The sequence below is a fragment of the Mandrillus leucophaeus genome, unplaced genomic scaffold (genome assembly GCF_000951045.1).
Source record: "Mandrillus leucophaeus isolate KB7577 unplaced genomic scaffold, Mleu.le_1.0 Scaffold360, whole genome shotgun sequence".
Taxonomy (NCBI): domain Eukaryota; kingdom Metazoa; phylum Chordata; class Mammalia; order Primates; family Cercopithecidae; genus Mandrillus; species Mandrillus leucophaeus.
This window is the reverse complement of record NW_012103810.1, coordinates 1,147,566-1,173,640: the sequence shown is the minus strand read 5'-3', so window position 1 is coordinate 1,173,640 and position 26,075 is coordinate 1,147,566. Positions and strand designations below refer to the sequence as shown.

Sequence of the window (26,075 nt, the reverse complement as noted above, 5' to 3'; positions counted from 1 at the left end):
TCTTGGGAGCCTGGGGGCTTCCAGCACGCACAAGGTTTACGTGGATAGCTCTGTCTGGTAGGACACTCTAATTCCCTGAAAGCATGGAGCCCCTCTGCGTTCCTGAGAGGGCTGTGCACTGGCTCCCAAAGCAGAAGAGTAATCAAATGTGGGGCCCAATTCCTACCCTAGTGGATGGGATCTAACTTCCCATCCTAGAAGATGGTGTCCCATTGTACAATGGGTTGGGTTGCTGCAGTACTTTGACCACTCTGGGACTTAATGATAGATATTCTTATATATTTTTAAAACCAAGTCTCATGGGTATGGGGCCAAGGAGAGCAGAGGATAAAAGGAGTTAATTGGTAATGAGTTCCTTTCTCACTGTACTTTGGAGATGCTCACCTAATCTACTGACTCTGAATGAGCAATTTGGCTGCCTAATTAGGTTAACCAATAATTTCCCTTTTGACACCAGACTGCTTGATAATTTGGGGCAGGGGTAACTGTGATTCTGCTTCATTGTTTCCTTTCAAAGTAGATTTCTTAATTTGCCTCTGGGATTAAATCACGAGTACATTCTTACTGTTCCCCAGACCCACCATGCTTCTGCATGCCTCCAAGCCTTGGCTCATGCAGTTGTCTCTATTGGGAATGCTTCTCTCAGATCCCTCAGACTCAGTGAAATCCTACTAGGCTTTCAAGCCCCATGCATAACATGAGTGGAATGAAGGAATGAGCCTTTGCACCCTCAGGGCAAAATGAACTGCTCCTTTATTGTCATCATCCAGCTCTTTAAAAAATTAATATTAACAACTCCCATGAATTAAGGCCCAACACAGACCAGACGCTTCACAAATGCTGTAGTACAGACTCACAGCAACACTTCAAGGAAGGAAGATGGCATGCTGTGTTTGCATTTTTTGTATTATGTGAAAAATACATAACAGTTGATCTTTTTAATCATTTTAAGGACTAGAGTTCAGTGGCATTAGTGTAGTCACACGGTTGTGCATCCATTACTTTTATGTATCTCTGAACTTTTTCATTATCCCAAACTGAAAATGTGTACCCATTAAACAGTAACTCCCCAACATCTCTTCTTAATCCCTGGTAACCACTGACATGCTCTTTTTAAAATGACAAAACTGTGGCTCCAAGAGGTGAAATGACTTGCCCAAGATCTCAGAGCTGGGACTGGTACAACCAGGACTTGAGGCCAGGTCTCCTCATTGGACTCTGAAACTAGCATTCTTTCTCCACTCTGCAACACTGCCTGCTGCACCTCCGTTAAAGAGCTGCAAGGTGCTCGTAGCCCTGCCTCCCTCACTGGTCATCTAGAGTCCACATCCTTGAATAATGCTGCACACTGAAGCTCAGCACAGTTGTGGGACGAATTACAGAATGAATTCACAAAAGACAGCATCAGCTTGACCCAGTGCTTGGGAGTGAAGCTCGAATTGCAACCTCTGCTTTCTAAAACACATCTATTGCATACCGACTGTGTTCCTGACATGCCAGCTTCTCACTGCCCCCCAAGCCTGTTGGCCCCTCACAGCAGGAGAGGAGAGGCCTGAGGGCTGGCTCTGCCTGAAGGCCCTGAGTAGGAAGATTTGTGTTTACATTACCTAGTCAATTCTGTATTTATTTTAGATATTAAGCAGTGACATAAAAGCTGCTGACATTAACCTTCAGGGGCAGAAATTGTCTTTAATGGACCCCATAAAAGTTATTATTGATGGCAGCTGCATGCAGCATCACTGTGACCTCAGCAAAAGCCTCCACCGCTATCAATACTGTTGACAATTACTATTGACTAATGCAAGGCCTGGTGTGGAGGCAGAGTAAATGTTCTTGTGGCTGGAGGTTGCTGGGGTTATGCTTCACATTTCACATTTATCTGGTAAGGATCTCTGAGAACTTGGTTGCACATTTTTGGTGGTCTCAATTGATAGCTGAGGACGCCTGCAGACTCAAACGGAGGCAGGCAAAGGGCTCAGACTATAGAGATGGCTCAGGCCATCAAAGAGACCAGACTTCAAATCTAAGCTCTGCCAACTTGGTGACTTGCTGGCTGTTGTGTCTCGGTTTGGAGCCTCGGGTTTCCCATTCGGCAAATGGGAATGCCACTGAGTTGCCAGGGGGATTAAGGCAATTGCTCACGTGCAGTGGTAAGCACATAGCATGAGGTTGCTGGCTTTGCTCTAACCCTGAGAAGTGACCACACTGTGATGTGTTGACTGACAGGTCCAGTGGAACTGAGCCCTGTTCTGATGGTGAGATCTGAGTTCCCATCACAAGAAAAGGAGAGCACTGGCTGGGGCCAGGGGTTTGATGAGGTCAGGCGGAACTACAGAAAGATGGGAGAGGGGGAAGGTAAAAGAAAAGGGAGAGAGAGGGTGAAAGGAACCAAGACTTTTGTAGTAGAGCCTGGCTCCAGCTCAACTAGATATGTGGCCCTGTGCACAGCCTTTAATCTCTCTGTGCCTCAGTTTCCTCAGCTATAAGTTGGGGAGATAATAGTGTAAGAGGAACGTGAACCTAATCAGTGAATAAAAGGGAGTCATTCCCATGATTGCTGTCATTATTTAGATCTGAGTACTGCATAACAAAGCTGTTAACGTAACTTCCCAACCGGGAACAAGTAGACAGCCTTTGGGCACCTAGGGGGAATCTAGGTTCAGGGAGTCCAGGCTTGGAAGGGATGTGGGAAACAGAAGCCCTTCATTAGATTCATCTGCCTACCTCCTCTGCCCACCCGTCTACCCTGAGTACAGTGAGGCTTTGAGTTCTGTGGCCAGTGTGGAAATGTATGATCATAAAGAGATGACGACATGGCCAGGGGAGCAGGCAGCCATTCCTCCGTCCCATTATCAAAGGCTGAAACTCTTCAGGCTTAGTGAATATGTCATTATCACCCAACAGAGGCTTAATTCAGCTGTAATTCAGCTCTCAGGGAATATACAATAATGTGGGCAGTGTGCACCTCTTTCTGTCATGACTTTATGGAAAATGATCATTTGTCACCATGGCAAGGCGGCTTCAAAAGAAAAAATAACCCAAGTGTCTTGCTACAGAGGGAATTCACTATAACTAGGGCTATAAGAGTAAAGATTTTAGAGTCATATAGGCTTGAGTTCCAATCTCATTTTGCTAGTTGTGTGTCCTATGCAGGTTTCTTAACCTCTCTGGGTTGCGGTTTCCTTACTGTGTGCAACAATGGGGATAATGAAACCTTCTTCAAAGGGTTGTAGGGGGAGTAAATGAGATAATACAGCTAAAGCAGTTAGCACTGTGCTTAGGTTCAGGTAATTGGCAGCAACTTTTTTTTTTTTTTTTTTAGACAGAGTCTAGCTCTGTTGCCCAGGCTGGAGTGCAGTGGTGCAATGTTGGCTGACGGCAACCTCTGCCTCTGGGGTTCCAGTGATTCTCCTGCCTTAACCTCCTGAGTAGCTGGGATTACAGGTGTGCATCACCATGACACACGCCTCAAGCGATCCATCCACCCCAGCCTCTGAAAGTGCTGGGATTACAGGCTTGAACCACCACGCCCAACCACACAACTATTAAGTATTAATGCTGTTATTATTATCATTTTCCTCTCGCATACCTTCATCTTGTGCATGCACTTAGAATCCAAGAATTCTGCATCTAGAAGGGCCTACAGGTCATTTAGCTCAGCTAGACCCAAAAATTGTTTATTAGAATACTGGTCCCACCAGATGCTCTGAGAATAAAAGAGTTCTGTGGTCAAATCGATTTGGGGAATGCTGCATACATCCCCCCTTGGTAATTTATCCATTAGCATGCACATTAACATCTGAAAAACTCTAAGAAGTCCTGGAGTAAAGAAACTGGTTTAAGTTTGTTTGATTCAGTGTTTCCTACATTATTTGACCACAGAACAGCCCCCTACCCCATCTAAGAACTAACATTCTCAGATCAAGGAATGCTTTTCATTTAAACTGTTTATTTTATAGATGAGGAAACTGAGTCCCAAGAAAGGATGCAATTTACCCAATGCCACACCCTAGACCAGTACCAGAACTGAGGCTCCCTTCCTGCTGCGGTGTGGTGGCACATACCCTATTCTCTTTGTGCCAGGCCCTGCACTGCCCTTCAATTTAATGTTCAAGTTCAGTGTGTGGTGGGGGTGGGGAGAGGCAGGGTTGCTGGCTGGGTATGGCCTTGGGAAGGTGGCTGAGGGAGTGTGGGTGCTTTCCCACCAGAGAGAGGGAAACTCCTCTGGTACTGAGGTCATTAGCCCCTTCACAGGGCTGACTGGGGACCAAGGGAGAGTGACACTGCCAAGCCAGTACCCAGTACCCAAGCCATTGCCACCCTCCCACGTAGACAAGTATGCAGGCTCCCTAGGCGAACACATGAGTCCTCTGGGAGGGGTGGCAGGATGCACCTTTGGAACTCTGCTGCATGGGACTCTGGACCCTAAGGGGATACATTTCCCCACCTGGCCCTGACCGTGCGTGGTCTCTGCCCATCCCCAATCTGGGGATCCATCTTGGTTTTACACCACTCAGCTGGAGCCTCCTCTTCAGAGACTAACCCCTCTAAGCCTCATCTCTGACCTGTTCCCCGCCCTGATCCAGGGGAATCTGGGGCAGGAATCACGAGGATCTACATTTGAAGCTAGAAGCCAGCAGGGGGCACTGGGCTAGGTGCTTCCTATTCTATTAATAATTCAGACTGCCCTCCCCTACCCCTTTGCCAGCTCTGGTATGGAAGCACCAGCGGACCTCCTCCTCACTGGGTTTCCCAGAAACAGCCCTCCAGGTGCTGGGGCTGTTCCTGGGCTCTGCCACTCTTTCCTTTGCTGCCAGGCCTCAGCAGGACCCACCTTGGTGCTGACCTGGCTCAGCAAAGCTGCTCAGGGGCTGGTAAGGCATGAAATACACAGAAGGGGAGATTCCCCCCGGGAGCTAGTCTCCACGCAGGACCACGTTAGACTCAGAGCCCCTCAGAATTTTGCCAGCAAGGTCCCAAGGGAGAAAGAGGAAAACACTGAAACTGGGCCCCCTTTCCTTCACCACGAAAAGGAGGCGTGTGAACCAGGTGTCATCTTTTCCTCCCACAGCCTCTCTCAGGCCTTGGGAAGGAGCCTCAGGGAGGAGAGTGGAATAAGGAGTGTACAGCTGGCACTTCCTGGGATTGGGGGAAGCTGCAGCAAAGCCTCAAGTTTTAATTGTTAAAGTTTATTTTTTTTGTCTTTTCACTTTCTTTTTATTTTTAATAGACAGATAATAATTATATATATTTATAGGGCACAATATGATATTTTGATACATAAATATATTGTGGAACGATTAACTAAAGTTAATTAACATATTCCTCATCTCACATACTTATTTTTTTGTGGTGAGAATATTTAAAAATCTACTCTTTTAGCAACTCTGAAATATACAATGCATTATTATTAACTATAGTCACCATGCCGTGCAATAGATTTCAAAAACTTATTTCTCCTAACTGAAACTCTGTACCCTTTGACAACATCTCCCCTAAACCTCAAGTTTTAAGTTATCCCCAAATGACACTTTTTGTTTGGAAGTCATCCTCTGAACAACATAAGATGCTGATGTGGGACAGTGTTCCTGGAGGTTGCCCAGGACTGCTGAGCACCTGGAGCTAGAGATGGAACGAGCAGGATTCAGGCAGGACCAGGCCTTGCTGATTTGGTAGAGGACAAACTGTGGGGAATCTGTTACCACTGCCCCATGCCCTTTCTTCTCCCCTGCACACAGGCACCTTATAAGCAACGACCCAGAGCTTTATGTGCCTCCCTAATCTGGAAGGAAAGAGCAGCGACCCAGTCTCTGGCATGTCACTCATGGGTGGGCATTTCACATGACTCTGCAAGAGACTCTGACTTTTGATCCCTGAGAGTAAAGCAATTTTTCACCAACTTCACCAGAGCCCCAGGCAATGGAGCAGGAAATCAATATTGTAAATAAAACCCCAGCTCCACCACCCAGGCACCCGGCACAGACCAAACCAGCCACTTACCAGTCTCAGTGTTTTCGTGCTCGGTGTCGGTGAGCGTGAGGTTGGAGTTGGCCCGGCTGGACAGGCAGGAGCTGCGCCCTGACCGTGTGCTCCGGCCCCACAGCCGCACGGGGTGCTCAGGGGACAGCACCGTGTCAGCCTCCATGTCGGCATCAGAGCTGGCCCCCATGGAGTAGCCGCAGTGGGGGAGGCCAATGTCTGTCCGGTACAGGGTCCCGTGAGGGGACGTTACTTCTCCCAGCCCCAGCTCCCGCAGGGTGAAATTGGCACCTGGGAGGAAACACAGGTGAGCTTGGTTAGGGCACTGAGAAGAGGTCTGCCTCTGCCTCTGCCTGAAGCCGGGCCTTCCTACCCCAGGACTCACTGTCGTTCTTTGAACTTGCTGTGGCATTCTATGCCCACGCCTTTGCTCAAGTGATTGCCTCTGCCTGGAGGGCTTTTTCTGCCCCCTCTTCACCAGCCTGAACCCTCCATTTCCTTTAAGTCTCAACTCAAATTGCGCCTGCTCTGTGAAGTCTACCACAATACCAACACCTGTGCAGAATTCATTGTCACTTTTTCCAGGCTCCTTCAGGAGTCCTTGGGCCTGGTCGTACTGCACAGTAGAGTTGTTTCAGGGTCTACCCTCTGCTGAAGGTGACCTCAGCAAGCACAGGCACCATGTTTTGCTTATGCTTATTCTTAAATCTCTGTTCCTAGAACAAAATACGGTACTCAGAAGGGGCTCAATAAATGCTTGTGAAAATGAATCGAGGGCTTCAGATCTCCTTTTCCAGGGAGGATGGTCAGCAAGTCCTGAGCAGGGCAGAAGCCCAGTCAATGAGATCTAAATGGCTCCCTTGGGGCCAGAAGTTCCTTTCTGGCCAGGTCAAGAAAGCCTGAAGCTTGAGAGTGAAGAAGATGGGGACTGGCAGGGAAAAGTCAGCCTTGTACCAGGAAAAAGGCTCTGGCTGCTGCTTCCTCACTCCAAGTGGGTCTGTGATGGGGAACTGGCAGAGACAGGTCTCTTGAGGGCTCGGGCACGCCTAGCAATGCCTAGGACAGAGGCTGGGGAGGACGTGGGTGAGAGAAGGTCACCTAGGATTAGTACTTGAGTGACAAATAGAATGCTGACTTTATGGAAAACTAACCTCCCTGTCACTCCTGCATGTGAATTCAATGTCTATTCAGGGACAGCTTCTCCCATATTTTCTAGTATTTTCAGGAATGTGTTGCAGGGAAAAGGAAGAGGGAGTATACAGAGGCAGTAAGGGTCAGATCCCACTTACAGTGATGATCTGGAGAACTGGACTTATAATCAGGCAGCATCCACGTTTAAACCAAGTCACGCTGGCCCTGGGCCTGTACTGAGATACAGCAGTGAATAGGATACGGTGCCCAACTTTACAGAACTCTCTGGCGGGTAGGGGAGACACAACCAAACACATGATTAAGTGTGCACGTTCAAAGTGCGGAGATCACAGAGAGTGTTCTGGGAGTGCAGGGGCAGAAGGTGGGATATTGGGGTGAGGAGCTCAGAGGAGAGGTTTGCAATGAGAGTGAATGTGGAGAATGACGAGTTAGAAGGCAGAAGAGGTGGATGGCCAAGCTTTAAAGGCCAGGACTGAATAGGACAAGCCTACAAAGAAAAGCAAGAGGGAACTGCCGGAGAGGTAGAAGGGGAGCCAGCAGAGATGCCATCCTATTATAATGGTGTGTCTCACTCTTACAGATAACCCTGTGCTCCCCCGGTGTGTGCTAGTTATCTGGATCCAACACCTATCACACCTGCGGCAGAGTAGGTGCCCTGTAAAATTTAGGTAACCCCACACACACGTATGTACCTGCGGGCACACGCACCCACGTGCACACACACGTGCACAGACACACACACACGCACACGTGCACACACGCACGCACTCTGGCAGTACTTTGGCCAACAGATAAGGGGACAAGAAACTGGGGAGGAGAGACCAGTTGGGGTGCTGCTGAAATGCAAGCTGCTGCGCTAGGCTGTGGTGGTGGGTGGAGGTGTGCCTCAGGCCTCCCACTCAGCTGGCTCAGGCTGGGACAGCCTTGATGTCAGGTTACAGCCATGAAGTACTTCCACACAGCTTGGTAAATAACTTGTGCCAAGCCACCTCAGTGCCTCCTTCCACACCCAGTGCCTCTCAGCCTCTGCTCTGGCTGCTCCAGCCCTTTCCCAATACCCACAGTCTCCTCATGATCCAGTTACTAAACAAAGGGTTAATGTCAGCGGACCAGGCATAATAGAAGCCTGTGGGCTCTGCTCAGTGGCCAGGCAGACATTCTGATTGGTTAGAGGCTGGGCCACCCAGATGTTAGCCACTTTGCATACCACTCCTCTGTGCCCTACTCCAACCTGCCCTCCTATTTTGCTCACCTAAGAAAAAGAAAAGGCTAAATTAGAGCCTAAATTCCTCAGTCTGCTTCCCGCTCTCCCTGCACATCACACTCCCTGGCCGCTCTCTGATCTATGCTCCTCTCTCCTGTCCTGTTCTCGCCCCCTGTCCCCATCCACAGTTCTATCTGTTCTCTGCTGGGCTGGCCCTCTCAAAGAGAAGCCACTCAAATGTTATGAAGAATGACTCTTACATTAAGTGAAAAATCAAATTTATTTGCAACAAACAGTCTGGGCTGCATTGATTTCCATATGGCTTGTCCTGCATACCCTTTTAAGCAGCCAGACTCAGCATCAATACCGGTGAGCTAAGACATCTCTGGACCGGAGAAATGCAATGTAAGGGCTCACTCTAAGGGTTCCATGGTCCTGTTGAGACAGTCAGCTCCTCTGATGTGTGAGTTTGGAAGATTTACTTCATCCAATTTAAGAAGTCCTCATGGTTTACTTGCTTTATGTCCTTTTTGGCCTCTTTCCTGAGGCTCAGGGCACGAGTTGACATCCCATCTCACTCAACATCTAGCTGTGCAATCTTGGGCTGGTGATCACCTGAGCTTCAATGTTCTTGTCTTTAAAATGGGATGATAATCTATGACCTGCTACCTTCAAAGGATTTTTGAGGATCCAGGGTGATAATTCGAAGGAGAGTATTTTGTAAACTGCTACGCACATGCCTGCCTATGAGATGAGACTGCTTATTTGTTATTTACAACGATAAGGAGCTACCCCTTCCCTGAGCCTCATGTGCTAGGTCCAAGCCAGCCAGGGCTGAGCTCTGTCACTTACGGACAGGACAGAGCAAGAGGAAAGCTTTCAGAGACCATTTTGTCTCTTCCCTTCAGTGAGATCCAGAGATGACAATTAATAGCAGGCAACATTTCTGAAGCATCTGTTCTGTGCCAGGTACTGGTGTCAAGTGTTTTATTTACAGTTTTCATCAATCCTGACCACCTATGAGGCACTGTTTATCCCTTTGCACAGGTGAAGTAGCTGAGAATAGTAAAAATGGCACAGCCACAATTCAAATCTAGGTCTGTTTGATGCCAGAGTTGGAGCCTTAACCATAAGCTGGGAAAGAGACTGCTCATTTTTCAAGCCTCACAGGCAGCCCTGCTAACAGGTCAGCTTTCACATGGATACAGGCCTGTGGGAGAGAATAGAAATGAAGAGGTCATAGGTGTGCTCTGTGTGTGTGTGTGTGTGTGTGTGTGTGTGGCCAGCTCCTCTTACCTCTGTGATCTTGGGCAAATGATTCACCCTGGGGTTGTTGTAAGAATTAAATAACATTGTCAAAATGCATATAAATTACATAGCACAGCGCTCAGCTGACCCTGTCTGTGAAGAGGGAGAAGGGCAGAGCAAAATCAGAATGGGCTGCACAAATTGTCAGGTATTGGTCATGACCCAACAGGCATCAAAGAGGGCTCAAGCATTTGCAGGCAGAAAAACAGGAATCACCGAGGCACCATGGTAGGAAAGAAATATCATAACAGTTATGGAAACCTGAGCAGTTCAGCAGGGCTGACTCATGAGTGGTGGAGTGTGGAGAGTCAGGGGACAAAAAATGTATAGAGAAACAGGAACAGATTTGAGGAAAGTGGTCTATGTTAGGGGGAGCTCAGTTGAAGGGCAACAGGGAGTCACCCCCAAGCTTCATCTGGCTGCAGTACAGAGAATGGCTCGAGGCAGGCAGCTCTGGGTGAAGGGGGGTGATTGTGGTTAATCCTCCAAGAAAAATGATAATAGCTTGCACTGGGAAGTGTCAGAGGGAATGGCTAAGAAGGATGGATTTGAATACTGGGGCAGGATGGATAGGCTTTGGGGACTACTGTAGGTAGAAAGTGCAGGAGAGGAAGCCAGGCACCAGGATATCCTACAAATTACTAAGTTTTCATGTCTAACTATCTCAGGAAGGTCTTCCTCTCAAGATCACACAGGGCTTGACACAAAGAAACTGCTAAATACGTTTGTTGAATGAATAGCAAAACTAGGAACTAACATTTATTCAGCACTTACTTGCTATTATGCTTACCACTGAAAGGCCATCTCATTAAGTCCTCACGACAATTCAATGCAGTAGGGAGGCTTCTCACGCCCATCTAACAGTTGAGGACTGAGGTTTAGAGGGAAGCCTAACTCAGCTCTAGGCCGGTAGACAAACACTGGAGCCCAGCTCCTAACCACCTCACTATGCCAGGGAAGTGAGTAAGGGAGAAAATAAATGAACCAAGAATGAACTACAGGGCAGGCTTTTTCCAGGTCCAAGTGCCCAAATGGCAGAGACTTGCTGTTGATATGGCACCCCAACTGGTGTTCCAGCTCACCTGTGCCACGCCTACCTGCCCCAGGCCCACCTGCGCCACGCCCACCCGAGCCCATGCCTACCTGAGCCAAACTCCCCTGCGCCCAGGCCCCGCCCCCTCGGCCTTGCCCTCACCTGTGCGGCAGAATTCCTCGGCCTCCTGCGGCACCATATCCTTGACGCGGCTGCCATAGGCTAGGCGGGCGTCCTGGTCGTAGGCCTTCAGGGTCTCGCTGGAGCTGTAGGATTTCTGCGGGGTTTTGCCCTCCTCGCTGTCCGCGGACGAGCTGGTGTAGCGGCGCTCGGCGTCGCGGCGCCGGGTCAGCGAGCGGTAAGGCTTCCTCTCCTTCACGTCCATGGCCTCCGGCCCGCGCTCTTCCACATCCACAAATAGGGTCCTCGCCGCACTCAGGGCCGAGTGGTCTAGAGCCAGGGAAACCGAAGATAGGGCGTGAGAGGCAGAGAACATTCCCAGGTTCATCCTGATCCTGGATTAACCCTTGCAGCAGTGTGGACAGAGAACCCCAGGCAGCAGAGGTGAGAGTACCGCTCCACCACTACGCAGCCGGTAAGTGACTTGCACCCAGGGCCTCTAATTACAAATCCTGTCCCTTTCTGCTACTTAGCCTATTCACCTTGAAGAGGCCTCCTCCAGGGATGGGCACCAAGGAAGCTGACAGCAAAGGCCAGAGGGCACTGGTGGTTAGTAATATCCCTAGATAGGAACCAAGCCTGTTTGATTCCCGTCACATCCCACGTGGAACAGGGCCTGACCCAGCTCTAGCCCAGGGCTCCTTAAAAATCTGTGAGATGGATGATTGCACGCAAGCACTGGGGTAAGCACTTTGCATATATTATCTTAGTAAATCTTCATACGTTCCGAGATGTTATTACTCTCTCCAACCTTTTTTGGAAACGAGCCAAGGTATAAACAACCAACCCACACTTAACCACCACCAGATGATTATATAATTATTTGCTTTTTGCCCATCTCCTTCCGCTAGCCTGTAAGCTGTTTGAGAGCAGAAACTTTATCTGTGCTGCTCACTCCTGGTCTCTAGCACCTTGAGCAAGAGCTGGTACACAGTAGGTGCCTAATAAAGATGTGTTTCATTAACCAGCTAACCATCCCCATCTGACAGATGAAAAAATTGAGATTCAGAACCCCCTTCAAGGTCACTTAGGTGTCAAGTAACAAAGCCAGGTTTGGAACTCAGATCTGTTTGACACTAAAGCCTGCATTTTTCCTATTCCATTCTGCCTCCCTGAGATGTCTCCGTCCTACTCTTAGTACACAAAAGTACCCTTGCAGTTACTCAGAGAATGTCCCTCACCTCCAGACTTGCCCATCTCATCAGTGCCACCATCAGCACTGGGCAGCCGAGTGTCTGCCCCATGCATCTGGGTGTTGTTAGGGGGTCTGACTGGTGGGAAGCTCCTAATAACCCTTTATTCTCTTTTCCCCATCTTGACCCTTCTGCCCTACACTGACACCACTGGATTTTTGACTTGTGATAGCACCCTCTTTCTCCCTCCAAATGTCTTCTTTTAGCTCTGGGGTAGCAAACACAACCATACAGGGCCAGGAGCTCAATACAGAAGGAAAGCAGAATATCCTCCACAGAGACATAGGGCATCACTTAGTTTTTATGAAACACAACCTGCTCAGTTCTGGCTTTCCATTGCTCCAGCTTTCAGAGCAGCATGGGTACACAAGGCATTCCCCTGCTTCATTGTCTGATTAGAGAAACAGCAGAGCAAGAGCTGTGATAAATGCTGCCAACATCAGACCTCAGTATCCAGGGTGGGGCCTTGACAGCTGGGAGGGTGGGTCTGTCCAAGTGCCTGCCTGTGCTGCAAAGTGGGAGTATGGGTGGGAATGTCTAGGGGGTAGTGGTGTCTTGTGAATTTTTAAGACAAGCTGGAAATTTGGAGTTAGATATAAAATGTATGACTTTAAGATGTTGATCCATTATTATTATTATTTAATTTTAATACTTTGCAGGCCAAACAAAACAGACTGCTGAGTCGAATTTGCTCTGAGGCTCACAGTTTCCAAATTCTGCCTTTGATCATGGACATCAGAGACAGCTCTTTGGCCCGTTTTTCAAAGAGTACAAACATTTGTAATTTTATTGGTGCCTCATAAGAACTGTGAAGTAGAGATTACAATTATTTTCATCCCCATTTTATAGATGAAGCTACAGTGACCCAGGGCCATATAGTCTCCTGCCTAAGGCCACATGGTGAGTTAGTTGCAAAGCTGGCACTAACTAGATAGACTGCAATGCCTCGGGATTATACCTAGATCCAATTAAGATGAATAGGTGACACTATTTTGGTTCCCAATTCTCAAAATATCCCTGGAAATTAATGCTGGGGCAAGGGGTGCAACCCAAGACACAGAGAAATCAAATTAGGTTACTGAGGCTCAAACCCAGAGCTCTGAGCTCTGCCATCCTGATGCTCAGTCTCCCAATAGCTGGCAAGATGATAGTCCTCTGAGTGTCTGAGAAGCAGGACCACAAGGAAGATCAGTGATAGCACCTTCTACTCCAGGGTTTTTAAAACTTTCTTGACTGCAGTTCATAATTAGAAAAACATATTATGGCCAAGCATGGGGTGGCTCACATCTGTCATCCCAGCACTTTAGGAAGCCAAGGTGGAAGGATCACTATAGGCCAGGAGTTCGAGACCAGCCTGGGCACAGCAAGACCCTGTCTCTACAAACAAACAAACAAACAAACAAAACTTTAGCCAGGCATGGTGGCACATGCCTGTAGTCTCAGATACTCAGGAGACTGAAACGGGAGGATAGCTTGGGCCCAGTAGGTCAAGGCTATGGTGAGCTGTGATGGTACCACTCTACTCCCTGCTGGGCAAGAGTGAGACCTTGTCTCAAAAAAAAAAAAAAATTTATAACATCTTACATAGTGACCCACTACACACATTGATGTATGTGAATGTGTGTGTTTACATGTATAAAAGAGAAACAAAAGATTCACAAGTTATTACATGATGAGAAATATGCATAAAAGAGAAACAAAAGATTCACAAGTTATTGCATGATGAGAAATGCACTCTGATATGTTCTATCTCATTCTCTTTCATTTTTAAAAAAATGACTGATTATAACTCTAAATTGATATCATGACCCAATACTGGCTTTCAACCCAAAGCACTGTTCTGGTATAATTTGAATGAGGATTTATGGCAACTGCTGCCTCTGCCTGTTTACTTCTAACCCCTGAGTGACAATAATGATGATGATAATAATAAGCATAAGTACTCCATAATGTTAGCCATCATTAATATGATTCACTAATAACTCATATTAACAACTCATAATATTAATAATGGTTTTAACATTATAGCTAATAGACTCTTAGTAGCTAATATTATTGCTTACTTTTACTGTGATTATATATAACATCTTTAATCCTCACACCAACCCTGTGATAAAGGTGTTATGATTTTCTGCAGACTGCAGATGAGAAATTGTGAGGTTAAGTATGCTGCCCGAGGTTACATGGCCCTTGCATATAAAGAGGAGAAAGAACTGTGATCCTGAGGTTGAACTCAGCAAGTGGGTGTAACTGCTGTATGGGCTGTGCCAGGGAAATTTTTGAGGCCCAGGTCATGCTATTGCCCTGCTTATGCCCTCTAGCAGCCCTGCTGAGCCTTTGGGGTCAATTCTAGTTTCCCCGTCAAAATGAAGGCTCTTGTCATTCTCGCTCACCTCGCTTCCATCTTGCCGAGCCACTGGCACTTTCCTGGATGTGAACTCTGTGGCCTTTCTGACTGTGTGTATGATGCTTCGTCACTGCACATGCAGCCCACTAGCTGATCTTTTTTCACGTCTGCCTCTCCCCTTGACTAGAGTTCCTCGAGGGTAGGCAGGCTTGGTATCCGGTGCTCACAAAATGCTTGTTAAGTGCATGCATGAATGAAACTACTTGGCAGCTACTTCATGTCTTCTTATTAAGCCTAAATAACATAAAATATTAGTAGTTCACTACCAATTAAGTAAAGTATTAAGTAAATCTAAGGCTGAATTAGAGGCATTGCTTAGATGTATTCTCTTTTTAAATTTCAAAGGCAGCCTGGGCTTGAAGTATGCATCCCCCAGTGACCAGGTGAATGACCTTGGGCAAGTTATTTAACCGCTCTGTGCTTCCGCTTTCTCATCTGTAAAACCTCTTAGGGTTGTTTTGAGGATTAAATGAGTTAATATGTGCCCCTAGCATATACAGTCCCCGGTACACAGTGAGTGCTCAATAGATGTTAGCTATTATTATCATCAGAAAAAACAAACACATTTTCTTTTTAAAAAGCATAATGTAGAAAGATCCGGGGAGGTGTCAGTTATAACCGGGGAAGGAGCATCCCCTCAGAAGCATATGTTAATAAGGCTGAGAAACATTTTAGGCTGTTAAATTGGTGGATGACTATTTCTTTTCATCAGTGTGTGCCTGTTGACTGAAGACACTGGCATCAAGGCAAAGGCTCAGTAACCACAGATTATTAAGAACATACACACCTAACGCACAGCTTCCCTGTCACAAAGCTGAGGCAGGGAGAACATTCGCCTGGTTCTCATTTCCTTTACATTTTCTTTTCACATTTTAGGCTTAATATAGTAATTCAGCAAGTATTTACTGCTTTTGAACAGGTGAGAGGTCAGGTACGGTTCACACTCAAATTGGCATTTAACAGTGGGAAAGAAGAGGTTGAGGTGAAAGAGGAGTGACAGTGGAGAAATGCTCCCTTTGGAGCAAGGGACTTCAGTGCAGTGACCTGGAGCTCCCCAGCAGAAGGACAGAAGGAATGCTGGGGAAGGGGCCCACCTCAGAACCTGCAACCCCCAGCCACAGGCTCAGGACAGAAGGACATGGCACATATCCATGCCTAAACGTGTTTGCTCCCTCCTTACCCGCCAACCTCTGGGTTCCCCGTAAAACCCATGAGCGTGACATCCAAGGCTTCTGGAGATCTAACTTTCCTCGTCTCTCTCTGCTTCCTCTCACTGCCACAGAGCAACCTGTCTCCCGCAGACTCACACGCTCCATTTCAGTCCTGCAGAGCTGCCTGCCATTTGCCAGACGTCCCATACTCTTTAACACTGCTGAGCCTCTACAAGTGGTGTTGGGTGGGCTCACCTAACGGCGGCACCAGGAGGAGATGGGGGCAGGGTCGTGTTAGGTGAGAGGCCAGAATGTGCCTTCGCTGCCCCCTCTAGCTCTCTAGTCCTCTGTCCATGCCTTCTCCCACAGGTAGCCCCTCCTCCAGGCCTCCGCTTCATACTGGGCTCTGCTAACATCTTCCCCTGCCCTCATCTGTGCAGGCCCAGGGGTGTGCCAGTTTCTTGCTGTTGCTAGAGCCCAGGTGTCTCACCATCAGGGCTGGCTTTCTGAGCCTGCTGCACCTCCATCTCTTCATTAAAGTCTGCTCCTCTAAGCCATCTAGAGCGAACTCTGTTTCCTGTTAGGATCCTGACCAATGATACAGCTTCACCCCTTACTTTCTTTGGCTTTCAGCAATCATCATCATCATCGAACTAATAATAACACCAGCCACCACTTACTCAGGGTTTGCCATAGGCCAGGCACCAGTCAAGTGCTTGAGATGATTTCATTTAGTTCTCACCGTTTCTGCCTCTGTGAATTGGTCCCATTTTACTGATGAAGAGCCTGGGGCTTAGAGAAGTAAAATAACTGGCTTGCAGTCACACAGAAAGAGACTCAAGAGCTGGATGTGTCCGACTCAAGAGCTGGATGTGTCCAACTCCAAACTTTCTTTCCAGAACCCTCTACCCTGACAGTGACAGAATGAGCTCCAGGTTAGGAGTAAGGCCTGTCCTGGCCACCTCCTAGCTGTGTGGCCCTGGGCACAAGACGTTTAACTTATTCCAAGAGGCTGAGTTTGTTAGATGTTTTGTAAACTGTAATGTACTCAATTGGTATAAGGGATTGGATAGTCATTACTGTCAATGCCATCATTATTATTGTGCTGTTATTTCTAAACAATAAATTATGTAACTACTTTAAACATAGACCAAATTAGGCAGGTGAGAATGTTTTGGGAAGCTCAAGTAGCAAATACATACCTAAGGACCAAACTAGCAGCTCAGTCATTGCAGGCCTCAGGCTAAACAAAGAGGCTCCAATCAAGACAAAGAGCATGCGGCCCTCAGGAGAGCACACTGCCACTGACCCCATCTGTGAGACGCACAAGACCCTGGCAGGGACTTGGCCCGCCAGCCTGCTCCAGAGATGGTGCAGTGTTCTGAAACTCTTCTCCAAGCAAAACCTGAGCACCACAAAGGTGCCTTAGAGAAGAGTTCATTTTCACAAACTGTTGCAGATCAGTCTAGTGCTGGGCACTGGAGGTTCCAGAGATGAGCAGGTCACAAGCCCTCCAGTGACAGCTCCCCATCTCTCTGGGGTGTCAGCCCTAAGGACCATCACCATCAGTGACAAATTCTTTGATAAAGTATAAACTGCAGTTTTATAAGCTTGTTCTTACGCTGATGTGGGTCTTGGTTTTGGTGTGTCTGTGGAGAAGGAGAGTGGGCCCAGACGAGAGGAGGGAAGAAGACATATGTATCGAGCACAGTGCTTTTCACATACCCCCATGAAAGCCATAATTATTTCTCATTTTTGAGACCAGGCTAAAAGATCCAGTTATTTGATCAAGTTCACACAGCCAGTAAAGGACAGGGCTGAGACCTGAACCCAGACCTTCTGACTCTAAAATCCATGTTTGGGTGGTTGTATGAGTTCGTTTTCATGCTATTGATAAAGACATACTCGAGACTGGGTAATTTATATAGGAAAAGGGATTTAATGGACTTACAGTTCCACGTGGCTGGGGAGGCCTCACAATCATGGCAGAAGGTGAAAGGCACATCTCACATGGGGGCAGAAAGGAGAAGAGAGAGCTTGTGCAGGGAAACTCCCCCTTATAGAACCGTCAGATCTTGTGAGACTTATTCATTACCACGAGAACAGCATGGGAAAAACCTGCCCCCATGACTCAATTACCTCCCCCCAGGTCCCTCCCACAACATGTGGGAATTCAAGATGAGATTTGGGTGGGGACACGGCCAAACCATATCAGTATTTTTTTTTTTTTCCTTTACATGAAGCTGGGCTTAGATGGATCTGGAAAGTTTGAACAGGGATGTGAATGTAGGGAGGCCTGGGAGCCCCCTGGTGGTGATGGTGATCAGGGGATCATGGAAGACAGGAAAAGGGCTAATAACAGTAAGATAATTACTGTTAATTGAACACCTCCTTATGTGCTTGGTACTGTGTAAATTATTTCAAATCCCTATAACAACTTGGTAAGTTAGGTATTATTCTTTTAATCTTTATTTTCTCTTATTTACTCTATTTTATCAATTAGATAACAAGCCCAGAGATTAACTGACTTGCTCTAGATCACATGGCTTTCAAGTGTCAGGGTGTAGATTTGAAACTGAAGAAAATATTTGAACCTCAAGAAAAGGATCAAAACCTAGTTCCATAGGCTCATTCATTTGGTAATCATTGCTAAGTCCCTTTTCTGTCCTAAGTGCTGCAAAAGATCCAAGGAGGCATCACAGGAGATGCCCTTCTTCTCTCCTCCCCCAACTCCCAGTTCCTACCCTCCTGTGCCAAGCATTGTTGGAGGCATCAGAGGACAAGACAGATGTGCTTCCGACTCCTAGATGCTTCTATACAGTGGGCAAGTCAGGCAGAGGGAGAGGCAGGGAAGGACACCACAGAGGCCCGCCCCACATCCAGGCCAAGGTGGGTCAAATGTGGAGAGACCATCAGGGACCACTCCCCAGAAACAGTGACATCTAAACGAAGACCAAAGAATGTCAAGGAAAAGACAGTTTTGAGGTAAGGAGAGAAAAAAGGTCTAGATCTGTGGCTCTCAAATTTCTCTTGCCTGCAGTAAAAATACACAGTATTTTTCCCCGATACAGTAAAAATCCCGGATTACGTTGCAATCCGGGATACATATACATCTACAATTTTTGAACTAAAACAAAAATTTCATGAAACGATGCTGAACCTTACTGCAAGGGTGAAATCTGATATTTTCTTCCCTACTTAACTAGAATTATGAATGAGATGCCAACCCACAGTCTGAAAAACACTGTTCCAGATCACAGCAGGGAAAAATGAACCTGGCACAGACAAAAGCCCAGTTACATTCCGTGAGTTCAGACTTTGGGGAGGGAAAGAGGTTGGAGAGAAAGCTTGAGAAGTGAGGAGGGAGGAGCCTGGTAGAAGAAATAAAGCAACATCCCTACATGGTAAATGTAAGTGGACAGTAAAATGCAAAATGCATGTGGCAGAGAGAGCCTGCACTCGGAGGAGCTGGTAGGGAGCGTGCCCTGCAGCTAGTTTTCAGAGGCCTTACTGCCTTGGGAGGCTGGAGCTGGTCTGGAAGAATGGCAAGAGTGTGGGGCCCGGGAGAAGGGGAGGTATGCGAAATAAAGCTTTTGGTGTTTGAGGAGAAATTCAAGAAACAAACCTGGCCCCTTCACATGGGTTCCAGCAATATTTATGAAGGGGCAGGGGCCTGGAGCATTCGCAGAGAGGCTTCCGCAGACAGTACAGTGCTCCAAGAAACCTCTGGCCCTGCCAAAACCCACAGGGAAATGGGGGCTGTTATCACCCCAGGTTACCTCGCAGCCTCAGATACAGCCAGAAACGAGCCAGGAAATTGACTGAATTCCTACTGGACTAAAGTTTTATAAGTTTTCCTTAACATAAGCACAGGGCGATATTTTTAGTTCTTTGTGTGTCAAAAAGGGCCCATAAATATTTCAGAGCTAAAATGTGTTCCACAAACTATAAGTCCTGGGTAGCATCTGTGTGTGTGTGTGTGTGTGTGTGTGTGTGTAAAATCGTGAATTTTACATTCCTTATTCCTTCGAAGTGTGGTCTTTGAGTCCTTTATTTTAAAGTGAGGGTGGGGAGGATGGGTTGTGGTGGTACCTGTTCTTGTACCAAGTATTGTGTTGGGCTTTGAACAAACCAGAGAAGGAGGCACTGCTATCCCCACTTTACCGATTTAGAAACTGAGAGTAGCAAAGTGACGCTCGAGTTCACACAACATGCCAGGACTGGAATCCGGGAGCTCTGCTTCCGACCTCTGTACTCTCTGTCATGGCACCCAGAGCACATTTCTCTGGCGCTGTCACTTTGGGGAATCCCCGGCCTTTTTCAACAGCGAGACAGTGATTCTAATAATGGTGGCTAAAAGCAAGGTCTTTATATGCATTACCTCACTGAGTTCTCACCACACCCAAACCGTCCCCATTTTATAGACAAAGAAACCAGGATTTAGGGAGGGTAAGTATCTTGCCTGGAAGGCCACAACAAAAAAGTGACAAAGCTAGGATTCAAACCTGTGTCTCTCTGACCCCAAGGTTCAAGCTTTTAATCATAACTTACACTACTTCCTGCATAGGTCATTCTGTATTCTAATTGGCTTAAAGGTTCTATTTGTCCTTTCACCTTTTTAAAAAACATTATTAATTCTTCTGATGAACTGAGTCAGCGCCTGGCCTGGACTCTTGGGAGAAGTGCTTTTACAGCTGCTGCTTGACACGTGCCCTGTACAGAAAGAGAACTGTTGGGACAGAGACAGGGCTTTCCTGGGAGTGTGGTGGAGTGTGGCTGCATGCCCAGCCTGGCTGCAGGGACATCCCCAATCAGCGGCTGGCAGGCAGGTGACAGATGGTGCCGCTGTCTACAGGAGCCATCTTGCCCTTCTGTTAGAGAGCTTGTCAGAGGCCAGGTATCAAAGGGCAGACAGCTGCTGTATGGGCACTGCTTCTCTGATCCTGAGCTGCGGAGCTGGGAGGGCTCCCACCAGAGCTGCCTGACCCCCCAGAGGGCTGGGCATGTGCAGGGCCTGGGACACAATAGGCCTTCCATCAACAGATGGCATTATGTTAGCTGTGTCTTCCAGATTCCTTGGTCCACATCCTTCCTGTCCCCAAAGCCACATACTAGCCAATAATTCCCTTTGACAAATGGTGGCATCTTAGAGTCAGAAAATGTGTTAGGCTGGGCATGGTGGCTCACGCCTGTAATCCCAGCCCTTTGGGAGGCCAAGGAAGGCAGATCACTTGAGGCCAGGAGTTTGTGACCAGCCTGGCCAGTGTGGCAAAACCCCACCTCTACGAAAAATACAAGAATTAGCTGAGTGTGGTGGCACACACCTGTAGTCCCAGTTACTCAGGAGGCTGAAGCATGAGAATTGCTTGAATCTGAGAGTTGGAAGAGGTTGCAGTGAGCTGAGATGGAGCCACTGCACTCCAGTCTGAGTAACAGAGTGACACTTTGTTTCAAAAACAACAACAACAACAACAACAAAAAACCAAAGAAGAAAGAAAATGTGTTAGGATTGAAAGCAACATCAAAGGTCAGCTGATTCAAGCCCCATCAGGTGCCTGAACCCTCCTTAGTCCCATCCCTACAGAGCGGTCACACCAGCTCTAAAGCTGGGGACTTTACTGCCTCAGAGGGCTGAAACCTGCCTCCTTTTAGCTTCCTTCCATAGGCCTCAGCTCTACTCCTTGGGGTCTCAGGAAAGAAGCCTAATGCCTTTGCCCCAGCAATAGCTCTTCCAGACTGAAGACCAGACTGGTCTGGGTATCTTTGTGTCCTCTCTTAGATTGAACATGTCTCCCACAGTTTTCAAGCCCTCACCTTTCTGGTGACCTTTTCCTTGGGTTTGTCCATCCTTGTTTCCTCTTTCCCAACCAACAAGGCTTTATGAGATCCTAGGGTAGACCTGGGGACAAGGGGTTGGAGCGGATGCAGTCTCGGTCCTCGAAGAGCCCTCAATGTCAGAAGGACAAACACGTCTACAGGTGATTCCAGCACAAAGGACGCAAAAGAGCAACTGACACAGACACTCGGGGTAGGGGGGCACTGCACCAGGTGAGGTGGGCAGCAGAGGCTGCCTAGAGGAGGAATCCCTGGGCCGGGTCTGAAAAGTCAAGCAGGGGTTAACAGAGCAGGGAGAGGAAGATGATCCTGTTTGCCTGCCTGCCTCTCCCATTGTGTTGACTGGAATCCACTGGGAGCCTCTTGGTGCAGCCTGAATGTCCCCCCTGAACCCCTTTCTCCTGTACCCAACACATGTTCCCTTGGGGCACTTAGTCCCATGTGGCTTTCTTGGAAGCCAGACCCACTGGGGCCCCAAGTCCAGGGGGCCATTAGGACTCTGAGTTTCCTTGTAAGTGGCACCTTGGGAAATTGCCTGTCTCTTCTGTACTTCAGGCCCCAGGGAAAAGTACTTCCTTCCTTCTCCCTAGAAAACCCCTTTTCCTAGAAAACCCCTTCAAGGGTCAAGCCTGAAACCCAGTTTATTGGAGTGCCAATTCTCTGTAAAAACATTTTTTTTCCTGACTTTCTCTGGGCTTATTCTGGAGCCACACTAGGAAATAGAGGGAAGAGGGAGAGAGGCTGATTAATCACACGTCCCCTACTGCGTCCAATCTTAACCTATAATTACCTGGGCTCCCTATTAGGCCTCCACTCTGTGAGGTGAGAGAGGAGAGAGACAGAAGGGAAACCAGCATCCCAGAAAGGCAGGCATCAGTTGAAGGATTATGGAAATGGTGAAACTCTTAGTTTTAACACAAAGGCCTCCTCAGCCTGAAGGAACTTCTTGGTTGAACACAACAGCTGGAGGAAGGGGTTGGTCCCTCTTTTCCTCTGTCTTCTCAGCCAGACGCTGGGCCTAAATTCATACAGCTTTGGGTCTGTGGGTAAGGAGGGATTTAGAGACATCCTTTCTGCTCTTTAGGCCCAGAGAAGATGCTCTGCTGAGCAGGGAAGCAATATCACAATGGCTTCTCCGGGTGCCATCAAGGTACTTTGTGTGCACAACAGCTTCTTGTCTTACATGTCGTCTATGCCCTGGGCATACCTGACACTGATGCTATCACAGCAGCAGAAAGGATAGAAATCTAGAGGTCACCATCAGCCTCTGATCACTGCTGGGAGGACAGCAGGGATTACCCAGGCTGTCCTTCCTGTCGGAGGTGATGTGTGTGTCTGTGTGTGTGTGTACACATGCACACATGTGTGCATACATGCTTAATGGCTGCTGGTCCACTGCTCTGATTGTTCAGAAACCAAAGACTCTATTGCCACTCTGTTCACCAGGCCTTTTGCTATTGAGCCCTGGGGATGGAACTGGATCAAGCTCAGAACTGCTGCCCAACTGGTGTGGGCTCGGAGTGCTGACACAGGTTTCAACATTGCTGGTGGGGCAGGGGCAGGACAGGCCTAGAGGAAGAAACTTCCTGTTGTATACCCCCAGCCCTTACATTTCTTCCTCAGTGACTATGACTCAGGCCGTCCCACAACTCGTGATGACTGAAGCTCCCACAATAGTGGTTTGAAAGTGACCTCAGAACAGTTCTTCCATCCCACAGCTGGTGCTCACATGGGCTCTTAGAGCAGGTGGGATGTCCTTGAGAAAGTCCCAAGGACTTGCTCTGTGCCTCGATTTCATCATCTGTTAGGAAAATGCCCAAACACCTGGATCATTAACTTCATTGGTACTTACAACATCTTGATTCTTCCCCAATGCTAAGAACAGCTAAGAGGTACATCCAGGGTTTGCTGGGTTGAACCAAAGTGAATAAAAACATACAACTCTCCATATGTCACTTCCATGGTCCTTCTAGGTGCAAAGCTCTCTGATTTTTCTCTTTGCCTAATGAAAGTCCCAAAGCTGGAAACCTTTGTGAGCCAACCCTCCCGCTTGCCATCCTCCAACTGGCTCTTTTCCTGTAGTATGAATCCACTTCCTTGGCCCCACACAAGCTCCCCAGATTTGTGAAGGGGGAAACTGGTTGTGCCCTCCTGATGCTGCTGGAAATTTTGTTTTTAGAGAGGCAGGAGCTAAGGCTTGGGGTGTTGTGACTGGTGGTCAGCCACATCCCAGCAAGTGAAGAGCCAGAAGCTGTCAGCTCCATCCTGCTTCCTTCCATGGCCTCAGTTTTCTCTTCTGCAAAATGGGTTGGTGTGGGGGTGTCACGTTTAATCTATACCTGAGAACTGCCCTGATACCCCAGAAAAATGCACACACACACACACACACACAGGAATTTAAAATACTCCATCTAGGGCTCGAAGTTCTGTGAGATGCAATGATTGCAAAGGCCCTTGGGGAGGTGTGCATAGGGGTCCTCACAGCAGGAAGGGCGGATTAGTAAAGGCATCTTGGAAAGGGATGCTATGTAGAAAGCAAGGGAGAGAGATGTAGCTTTGGCAGAATTTCACTGACATCTCTGAGTATCCAAGCCTCAAAGGGGTGGAGGAAAAGGCCCATAATGATAGGAAAACCCTAACTGCCTGAAGCTGCCTCCATCTCTAATAATTAAAGGCAGACTTAATAGATATTAGGGCCCTCTTTCCAGCAGCTGGGTGGCCAGGCAACTTTTATTTCAATAATTAGCCGCTGTAAGTCACACACAACTGGAGACAGATAAAGGCAGGGCCAGTCTCTCATGGAGAGACTCTAATTGTGCCCAGAGTTCTACACGCCTAATCAAGCCTCGTGCTGCTCCCATTCCTTTCATCCAAGGCCTCAAAGGACTTCGCCATTGGTAATTAAGTCTCATAAGTGCCGTAAAGAAAGGGATTCTCCAGGGCAGTCTGAATGGAGAAGAGGCTGCTGGGGTGGAGGTGGGGCAGGCAGCGTGCAGCTGACTCCAAGATGGGAACAGGGATCCAGGAATAGGCCCCAGTCCCAGAGCCTGTGCCATCGCAAGCCTTTGGCCTCCATGCATTCTGTCCCTAGATAAGATAATGGCAGACTGGGTGGCTTCGGTTGGCCACCTCTTCTTGAGACTGGTTCGGTTTTGTCACCCAAAGCCTTTATACATTTCTCAACCTGGAGGATATAATTGTTAAAAACTCCAATTCAGGCAAGGGTAATTAAAAAACTACACTCCCAAATTCTTAGTTAAAAGGGAACATGAGGGACACAGTTGCCCAAGCCCCATCTGATGCTTGAATTCCTTGTATTCCACGTGGATAGCAGCCAGCCCTTGTTTGAGCTCCAGTGACAGGGAGCTTACTCCTAATACATTTCATTCTCTAAACTTGGCCTTGGGCAATTCATCCTGATAGTGAGCTGAAACTTGCTTCCTGTGACAGCCTTCCTGGCAGCCCTAAACTCCATATGCCTTAGAACCTCACAAGCAACCAAAGACCTCCTCCCAAACCAAGACCTCTCTTCTCCAGGCTCTGGGAAGCGGTGGAGCACCGTGGTCAAAGACACAGGCTTTACACCAAAGGCATGATCAAAAAAAGAAAACTTGATAAATGGAACCTAACCAAAATTGAAAACTTGTGCTCTGAAAATCTCTTAAAAGGAGGAAAAGGCAAGCTACAGGTAGGAGAACATTTTTGCAAACCACATATTAACAAAGGAAGGCCTAGTATCCAGAATGTGTGTGTGTGTGTGTGTGTGTGTGTGTACACACATATATATGTGACACTTTCAAAATGCAACAGTGAGAAACAATCCAATTAGAAAATGGCCAGAAGACATGATCCAATATTTCAACAAAAAGGATATATACACATGGCAAATAAGCACATGAAAAGATATTCACCATCGTTAGCCGTCAGAGAAATTCAAATTAAACCACAATGAGCTATTACCATACACCTATCAGAATGACTGAAATAAAAAATAGTGACAACACTAAATGCTGGCAAGGATGCAGAGAAGCTGGATCACCCATACATTGCTGGTAGGAATATAAAAGTGTACAGCCCCTCTGGAAAGCAGGTTGGCAGTTTCTTAGAAAACTAAATATGCAATTACTGTACAACCTAGCACTTGTACTCTTAGGCATTTAATTTTCAGAAATAAAAGCTTAGTTCACACAAAAAGCTGCACAATGATGTTCATAAAAGCTTTATGCATAATAGCCAAGAACTGGAAACAGCCCAGATATTCTTCAACAGGTAAACAGTTAAATCAATGACAGAATGCCATGGAATACGACTGCATGATAAAAAGGAATGAACTAATGATACCAATAAATCACCAGGGAATTATGCTGAGTCAACAAAAAGCCAATCACCAAAGGTTTCATCCTACATTATTCTATTTCTATAGCGTGTTTAAAATAAAAATGATAAAACTTTAGCAATGGAGAACAGATTGGTGGTTGTTAGGGGGTTAGGGATGGGGTAGGGGTGGGAGGGAGGCGGGTGTGGCTATAAAAGGGGACCATGAAGGAAACTGATGTTGATGGAAATGTTCACTGTCTTGACTGCGTATACTCACCTGCAGATGTGGTAAAATAGTATAGAAGTAAACACACAC

The 26,075-nt window shown here is 47.4% G+C and overlaps 1 protein-coding gene across 1 annotated transcript in view; it reads right to left on the bottom strand.

Annotated features, from left to right (window-relative positions):
- TENM4 (teneurin transmembrane protein 4) overlaps positions 1 to 26,075 on the bottom strand; it is a 792,673-nt gene that overhangs the window by 406,711 nt on the left and 359,887 nt on the right. The window contains exons 5-6 of the mRNA XM_011989697.1: positions 10,839 to 11,126; positions 6,001 to 6,270 (exon numbers count right to left, since the gene is read on the bottom strand). Of these exons, the coding sequence (XP_011845087.1) occupies positions 6,001 to 6,270; positions 10,839 to 11,061 (493 nt within the window). The 5' untranslated portion in view covers positions 11,062 to 11,126. The remainder of the gene's footprint in view (positions 1 to 6,000; positions 6,271 to 10,838; positions 11,127 to 26,075) is intronic.